This window comes from Priapulus caudatus, unplaced genomic scaffold (assembly GCF_000485595.1).
Source record: "Priapulus caudatus unplaced genomic scaffold, Priapulus_caudatus-5.0.1 Scaffold16, whole genome shotgun sequence".
Lineage (NCBI taxonomy): Eukaryota > Metazoa > Priapulida > Priapulimorpha > Priapulimorphida > Priapulidae > Priapulus > Priapulus caudatus.
Window position 1 is genome coordinate 1 of NW_014577077.1, and position 9,548 is coordinate 9,548.

General features: G+C 46.0%; 1 protein-coding gene across 3 annotated transcripts in view; it reads right to left on the reverse strand.

The window, feature by feature from the left end:
* Positions 1-1,744: 1,744 nt before the first annotated feature.
* Positions 1,745-9,548, reverse strand: part of LOC106810423 (pleckstrin homology domain-containing family A member 8-like) — a 27,357-nt gene continuing 19,553 nt past the window's right edge. For all 3 annotated transcript variants that reach the window (XM_014813787.1, XM_014813796.1, XM_014813780.1), the window contains one exon: positions 1,745-2,753. In XM_014813787.1, the coding sequence (XP_014669273.1) occupies positions 2,646-2,753 (108 nt within the window). In that variant the 3' untranslated portion in view covers positions 1,745-2,645. The remainder of the gene's footprint in view (positions 2,754-9,548) is intronic.

The window sequence follows — 9,548 nt, forward strand, 5'->3', positions numbered from 1 at the left end:
CAGCCCCCACGCTGGTGCGTGCGTGCGTGTAGCCCCCACGCTGGTGCGGGAATGCATGCAGCTCCCACGCTGGTGCGTGAGTGTGCGCAGCCCCCACGCTGGTGCGTGCGTGCGTGTAGCCCCCACGCTGGTGCGGGAATGCATGCAGCCCCCACGCTGGTGCGTGAGTGTGCGCAGCCCCCACGCTGGTGCGGGAATGCATGCAGCCCCCACGCTGGTGCGGGAATGCATGCAGCCCCCACGCTGGTGCGTGAGTGCATGCAGCCCCCACGCTGGTGGGTGAGTGCGCGCAGCCTCCAGCGCGGTGGGTGCCGTGGAGTGGTGGCGCAGCCCCCACGCTGGTTCTGCGTGGAGTGCGGTGTAGCCCCCCCAGCGCTGGTGCGTGAGGGGTGTGCGCACGCCCCCATCGCTTGTGGTGCGGTGAGTGTGCGCAGGCCCCCACGCGTTTGTGGACGTGCCGTGAGTCGTGCGCACCTCGCCCACGCTTGTGGTTGGTGAACCCCGTGACGTGCGCCGCGAGCCCCAGGCACACACATAATGACAATGCAACAATCAATGAGCACAAAACTTAGGGGACTGTATTCCCAAAATCAAGAATCTCATTTATTCTTTAAAGAATATTCAGGGCATGGCACACATTGTATCTCTGGCCAAAGTACACAGTGATCCTTTGTATATTAGTTCGTTCCATCCTCTTATAATTGTACTTAAAATGATAATATGACTAATATAAATAAATTAATAAGAATACTGGGCTGAACGTTACCAATACGCGCATAGCTACTGAGGTAATATACTCGATACCTAAAATATGTCTCTATGAACGTGTTTGAGGATGGCAATTTAACTAAATATTTAAGAATTAATGCGCGAACCATTTATCAATTGTCAATACGATTTTCAAAATTAACACAGTGCCGGCATAGGAAATTATCGAATTGGAAAAATGCAAACATCAATGAGTACAAATAAGAATGTTTTCCAAAATCGAAGGAATCTCATTTTATTTTTAAAGAATAGTTCAGCATGTCACCACATTGGTAGCTCTTGCGTAAATCTTCCCTTATCTATAATTAAAGCGTTCATCCTCTTATAATTGTATTAAAAATATAATGACTAATATAACCACAAATTAACCAATATAAATGAATATAAATTAATAAGAATACCTGAACGTTACATACTCGCATACTTGAGAATACACTCATACTCGAACAATATGTCTCAATGAAACGTTGTGAGCGGATGGCAAGGATAAACTATATTTAATAATAGAGTACCGCAACCATTTATATTGAATATTCAAAACTTAACACCAGTGCACGGCATAGGAAAATAAATGTAAAAATGCGAACAAGCAATTGAGCACAGCAATTAGTGTAGAATGTTTCCAAAATCAAGAATCTCATTTATTTTTAAAGAATATTCAGCATGTCACAATTGGTACTCTTTGCGTAAATTTATCCTTTTATAATATCCATTCATCCTCTTATAATTGTACTAAAAAATATAATATGACTAATATAACCACAAATTAACCAATATAAATTTATATAAATTAATTGCCAACCAAACGAACACAACAACCACCAGCAAACAACATATAATATTTTTAGATATACATCTTTAGAAGTGCCATTCCTTAATAAATTTCAGACGTTATTCATGCATAACCGAATAACCTCTGTGCCAGGCGTAATATCTAATATATATAAGATATTATCATATATAATAGTTCAAACAACGCGGGAGGCGAAACAGCTGCAGTTATTTCCACTTTCTTGGTAAGTCCCCCGTTAAGAAAAAATACTTAACTTTCTTCTTAGCAAGTATGATAAAACAATGAAAGTATCAAACATATTACATGCCACCTTAAAAATTATGTATATATATATATATAATATATATATATTACTTATTGTACATTAACAGTATAAGAAAATGCTGATCCATTCGTAGTAACTAAGAAAGATTGATCTCTTTATACTAGACGAGTGAGACACCACGCCACACATGGAAAACATTCATACAACAATTTCAAGGGATGCAGTATAGATGGTTGGAAGGCACAGTTTGTTGTATAAATCGTATTTGATATACAACTTTGGCAGAGCTGGTTTGTGTAACTTCAGGACTTAGAAAGTATGTAGAACACATAATGAAACTACGTTTAATCTGCTTAGGGTGATGATATCAATAAGGACGTCACATGTAGTGTTACAGAACAAATCTAAATTCCAGACCAAACGTGCAATGTCACACCAATTACCATGAACCTACATATATACGTAGGATCATCATCATACTATGACAGCATATAGTGAAGTAACTTTAATCACACATCAATACTGTAATGAAGGATGATCTGTTATCACAGTGACTCTGCAGAACTCTTCTAAAAATTTCAGGTGCCTTGTTGGTCAGTTTCTCTTTGGCCCAAATCATTATTCATAACATCCAAAATCATTGTGTAAATAATGTTATTTGACATTCACATTATAATGATCGCACTTTCACCAATTCCTTGCATTGAACACTTATATTCCTTGAAATGATCTTATGGACTGAATATAATACATACTGCCTAAACAATCCACTACATGTGTACGAATTTCTGTATGTATATATTTCTTATATAAAATTGTTTAACTAACAGCTTCTGATTTGTCAAGACCATGTTTGGTGTAAAACGAACTCAACAAGTGAACAATTGCACTCAGAGCTGTGACGTATGACTTTATATCTTTCTCCAGCTAAAATAGAAAAATACAAATTATTTTATTTATAGCACTCACAACATCAAATTTGCCATTATTAATCAGGATATATGACAATGGCATGTGTACAATAAGCTTTCCAATCTAATATGCGGCATGTAACACTATATATACATACACACAATTATGCTAAGAGATGAACTCTAGTGAGCTGCCTGAACTGGCTTTGCACACAGGGCACGTGATTTGTGCACATGCCTACATCGTGGGGAAACTGAAGGATTAGTTTAGTTGTGCTTAGTTTAAGCTGCTAACTTCCACGCCAGCTATGGTGACTACTTGATGCATCAAGGTCACATAGAGCTTCGTGCAATAAAGTTTCAAGATGTTATGTATGTATTTCACCCACATGCAGGTGAAGACATAGACGGCAAGACTCCGATATCGTTACAGTTGCGAGTGGAAGCATGAGTTTTGTTGAATTATAATATATTAATGTTGCTTGAGACCAATAGTGGACCTCGACCTCTATTTTTGAGGTACATAACTGAGAACTCCACCCTACCTGAACAACCAAGCAATAATTATTTTATCATATATGTAAAATCAGGAGTAAAGGAGTCTTCCACATTCTAGTGAGAGAATGCACATACATCTTCCATTATAAAAGTTACGCATACCAGAAAAACGTAGGTAAAAAAGCCGGTTCAGTCCTTTAAAAGATCACGTAAGAGCAAATCTTCGTTACATATCATGAGTATACTGGTCATAGTTTATGAATTACGCAGTGCTCGAAATAAGAAAAAAAATGTGGTTGTCCGCAACAATTTCTGGTTGTCCCAAAAAATATCCCCAAATCTCCTATTTTCAATCACATAATAATACGCTGCCGGCAGCCGGGCACGGTCTTCGATTTCCTAAATGCCCGGTAGTTCCTAACCCTAACCCTTGTTTACTTGAGATAACGCTGAAAATTAAAAACTGCCGGGCATATAGCCACTCTGATAATAATATGATCAGAAAACACACAAAAACAGTGGCGTAGCCAGGATTTTTTAACAAGGGGGGCCAAAAACAGCGAACTGCGCAAAATAGTGGATGACTTAATATTTTAATGGCTCCTCCGCCTCCCTCTCTACACCCTACGGCTCCTCTACCTTCTAGCTCTAGAACTAACTTACTATGTTACTAACTTAGTATAACTAAGTATATAACTAAGTTAGTATGGGCGTGTTTGTTTGGACGGATCATATAATCTTGATTACACGGATCCAGTGATCCTGCGCGTTTGTTTGGTTCGATCAGTGATCCGGATCACAAATTCCTGAGTGAACGGTGTCGTGAATAAACGGTTTAACCTGCTTCAACTTCAAGTTCAGGCAGTGCTTGCGGGATGAAACTTAAAGCGTTTGTGTGCAACGAATCCATCTAATCAGGATCACTGATCCTGATCTCCACAAAAAACGCAAGCTCACTTCCAACGATTCACGTTTCACTGTGACCTATTACAGGATGTTTCGTAACAAACAACAAGCAGTGGTTGGGCGGGTCGCACATTCACGCTGTCATATTGGGTGCCCTGTGAATCTACCTATCAATCAGGTTCGGGAATTTGTGATCCAGATCACTGATCTGCCTAAACAAACATGCAGGATCACTTGATCCACCCAAACAAATGCACCCGAAGGGTGAGGGGGATTTGCATGGGATCCAATATGGCGCCACCAATGGCGGCATCCGACTCTGCCAATCACTGCTTGTTATTTGCTATGAACCATCCTGTGATAGCGAAACGTGGACAATTGGAAGAGTTTGCGTTTGTTCGGGCAGATCAGGATCAAGTGATCCTGATCAGACGGATTCCTCCCAAACAAACTCGATCACCCTATATATAGAGATCAGTGATGGTGTACAGCAGTAGAGGGCATCCATAGACAACAGGCCTGAGCATCGAACAGAAATTAATTAAAAATACTAAGAGAGTTTCGAGAGTGCATCATAGATCATGCATAGATATATACAAACAAATGTGTATATGGATGGAGTTATGGCGGTTATGTGTGCGTGCGTGTAGCCCCCACGCTGGTGCGTGCGTGCGTGTAGCCCCCACGCTGGTGCGTTATAATGTGAATTGTCAAATAACATATATTTAGCACAATGATTATTGGATGTTATGAATGAATGATTTGGGTCTTCAAAGAGAAAACTGACGGCAACGAAGGCACCTGAAATTTTAGAAGAGTTCTCGCAGAGAAGTCACTTGTGATAAGCAGATCATCTTCTTCTTACAGTATTGATGGTGTGATTAAGTTACTTCTACTGATATGTCTGTCATTTAGGTTAGTGATTGAGATGACCTACGTCAAAATGTTAAGGGTTCATCAGGTATAATTGAGGTGTGACATTGTGCAGTCGTTGGATTCTGGAATTTAGAGATTTTTTCTGTAACACTACCTGGTGACGTGCATATTGATATCATCCACGCCTCCACAGCAGATTAAACATAGGTTTCATTATTTCTACATACTTTCTAAGTCCTAGGAAGTTAACACAAACCAGCTCTGCCAGTTGTATATCAAAACGATTTATAGCAACAAACCGGTCTTCCAACCATCTATACGCTTCCCTTGAAATGTTGTATGAATGTTTTCCATGTTGTGGCGTGGTGTCTCACGTCGTCCGCTAGTAGGTACAAGAGATCAATATTTCATTATTACTTAACCGATGGGATGCAGCATTTTCTAATTCTGTTAAATCATACAATGAAGGCTAATTATATTATATAGATATACTATATATATAGCTCGGTACTACAATGATTTTACAGGTGGCAAGTGTAATATGTTGATACTGTCATTGTTTCTATCAACTTGCTAAGGAAGGAAAGTTAAGTATTGTTGTTTCTAACTGGACCGTAACCATAATAAATGAAAAAATCAGCTGTTCCCGCGCCGCGTTGTTTAACTATTATATTATGATATAGTATATACTATATTATTAGAATCATTAGGCCTGCCACAAAGGGTTATTCGCGGGTTATCATACAATCAACTCTGGGAAAGAATAAGAATTAATAAGATTGGCACTTTCGCTAAAGGAATGTATACTTCTAAAAAATTATTAAGTTTGTTGCTGTGGTGCTTGCTGTTCGTTGCTTGCAACTTAATTTATACTACAAATTTATATTGGTTAAATTTGTGGTGTATATAAGTCATGATTAATTATTTTTTTTAGTACAATAAAGTCAAAGCAGAATGGAATATTCATAAAAAGATACAATTTACGCCCATAAGAGTACCGCCGAAGTGTTGAAAAGTCACCCTATCTTTAAAAATCAAATTGAGATTCCTTTGATTTTGAAACATTCCTATTTTGTGCCTTCATTGATGTCTGCACTTTTCACATTATTTTGCGCCCTATGCTCGGCAACCTGTGTTAATCTTTGAATCGCTGTGTCAAGAATAAGATGTCTGCGTATCGTATTAATACATAATTAGTTAATCCTTGCCATCCTCAAACGTTCAGGGTGAAGACATATTTTTAGGATGAGTGTATTCTCAGTATTGCGAGTATTGTAACGTTCCAAGCTTTCTTATGTATTTATATCAATGTTTATATTGTGTAATTTGTGGTTAATATAGTGCAATTATATTTTTTAAGTAGCAATTATAAGAGGAGAACGTTAATTGTAAAAGAATCCATATTTACGCGCAGAGTAAGCAATTTGTGGAGCATGCTGATAATGTCTTCTAAAAATAAATGAGAGATTCTCTGATTTTGTACGACATTCTAGTTTGTACTCCTAAGATATGATTTTGCATCATTTCATTGATGTTCCTATGGCCGAGAGCATGCTGGTGTTAAAATTTCTGAAGGATATGCAAATGAATCGGTATTAAAACGTGCACATCTAGATATGTAAGATATTAGTTTTATATTTCTGCCAAACACACAACATCCTCATTATGAGACATATTTTTATGTAGTAGAGTAGTCATTATTCTCAAGTAAGCTATTTGCGATATGTCAACGTATCAGACGATGAGGGACAAGGCTATTCGATTGATGGTTCTATATTTTAATTTATTATTAGGTCCACGTAAATTATATTGTTTGTAAGTCGGGTTACGATTCGATTTATACAAGAGCATGATCGAATATTGAATACAAAGGGAAGCATCAATTACGCATGAGTTACTAATTGTCGAGCCAGTGCTGAAATATTGCTTAGATCAAAAATAATATAGATTCATGTGGATGTCGGAAGAGCATTCATTTTCGTGCTCATGATTTGGGCATTGTCAATTCATTTCCTGGGCTGCGCGCACTCATTGCGCACCGGCCGCACGAAAGCGCGGGCTGGTCGCACAACAATCACGAGGCAGCCCACAAGGCGTGTGCTTATGCGCAAACACCACTGCGACGCACCCACTCAAGCTGGGGCTGGCGCACACTCACGCACACGCGCGCCGGGGCCACCACCACTCACGCGCGCACCAGCGTGGGCTGCGCACTGATCCCCTCAGCGGCAACCCACCAGCTGATGGCGCGGCGCACGTCACCGCACTCAACGTGCGGGCTGCATGAGTCCCGCACCAGCGTGGGTCTGCACATGCATTCCCGCACCCGCGTGGGGGCCTCATGCATTCCCTGGCACCAGCGTGGGCTGCGTCACACTCACGGCCACGCGGCAGCGTGGGGGCTGCATGCCGAATTCCCCGCACAGTCAGCGTGGGGGCTTCATTCATTCCCTCAGGCACTCAGCAAAGTGGGGCTCGCGCACACTGCACGCACGCAGCGTGGGCTGCGCACACTCAACCTGCACGGTCAGCGTGGGCTTGCACGCATCTTCACTGCACACAGCGTTGGGCTGCACACACTCACGCCACAGCTAGAGTGGGGGCTGCGCCTAACACTCACGCACACTAAGACAGCGTGGCGGCTGCGCCGACTCACGCACCACGTGGGGGCCTACACCACTCACGCACCAGCGTGGGGGCTGCGCACAACGCCGGCTGAGTCTGGGGGGGGGGGGCTCACCACCGCAACCAGACGGAGAGCGCTGCGCGCCACGTCACAGTCACCAGCGTGGGGGCGCTGGCGGCACACTCAACGCAGGGACTCAGGTCCGCGCGGGGCGGGCGGCCGGCAGCGTGGGGCTGCGCGAGCACTATCGAGCACGCACCAGGCGTGGGGAGCTAGTCACCGGCACGTCACGGCTCCGCGGGGCGTGGCGCGACTGCAGCGTGGCTGCGCACTACTCACGCCCGCCACCAAGCGGGTGGAGGCCTGCTGCGCACCTCACGCACGTCAGCGTGCGTTGCGCACACCACTGCACACCACGTGGGGCTTACACTCCACTCACAGGCACATCAAGCGTGTGGCGCTGCGCAACACTTCACGCACAAAGCCCACCAGCGGGGGCTGCGCACACTCACGCACGACCACCAGACGGCTGGAGGCTGCGCGCACGTCAGCGAGCCACCAGCGTTTGCTGCACACACTCACGGCACCAGTCGTGGAGGCTGCATCACACTCAGCGAGCACGAGCCACACAAGCGTCGGCGAGCTCGTCGCGCTGGCTGTCAACGCGTCGGAGCGACTAGCGGGACTTTACGTGGGACGCCAACACGTCGTCAGCGAGACGCACCGCATCCAACTGGGGGCTGCATGCATTCCCCGCACTCAAGCAGTGGGGTTCTGCAAACACACTCACGCACCAGCGTGGGGGCTGCGCGCACTTCACGCACCACAGCGTGGGGCGTGCACACACTGCTACGCCCAGCGTGGGGCCTGCACTACATCATCCGGGGCACGCCACGCAGCGTGGAGGCTGCGGCGCACTCACGCACCGAAGCCGTGGGGGCTGCGCGGACATGCACGCACGACGCAAGCGTGGGCTGCACACCCTCACGCACTACAAGCGTGGGGCTGCACACACTCCACGCACCCACCAGGTTGGGGGCTGCCACGCAACTCACGCAACAGCAGCGTGGGGCTGGCACCAACTCACGCACTCAGCGTATGTGGCTGCACGCACTCACAGTCGCACCAGCGGTGGGGCTGCGCGCACAGTCACATGCACCACGTGGAGGGGGGCCTTACATGCAACTTCACCCACACCACCAGCGTGGGGGCTGCACACACTCACGCACTCACGGTCCCGCACCAGCGTGCGGGGTCTTGCACACACTCAAAGCAACGACATGCGTGGGCTGCTGTGCATGCCACGTCACGCTCCCACCGCAGCGGGTGGGCTGCGCACAGGCTCACGCACGCCCAGCGTGGCGTCTACACCACGCACGATACCCACCAGCGTGGGCTACACGCACTCACGCACCCACCAGCGTGGGGCTGCGCACACGCACGCACGCACCAGCGTGGGAGGCTGCGCAACACTCACGCGACTCCAGCGTGGGCTGCATGCATTCCCGGCAGCATCCAGCGTGGGCCTACAACGCACGCCCTGCCAGCGTGGGGCTGCGCACACTCACCACAATGACAGCGGTGGCTACGCTGCATCATCAACGCACCAGCGTGGGTGAAGCACACCACATCACCCACCAGCGGGACCTTCCACGCAACTCCGCACACTCCATGCACCGTGGGGCTGGTCATGCACTCACGCACCAGCGTGGGCTGCATGCATTCCCGTACAGCGTGGGGCGCTGGCGCGAGCACTGCGACGCACCAGCGTGGGTGCTGCATCATTCCCGCGGCACCAGCGTGGGGAGCTGACACCACGCTGGCGCCGGGATCAGCACCAGCGTGGGGCTGCAACACACTCACTCACCAGCGTGGGAAACTGCCATGCATTCCCCGCAACCGAGC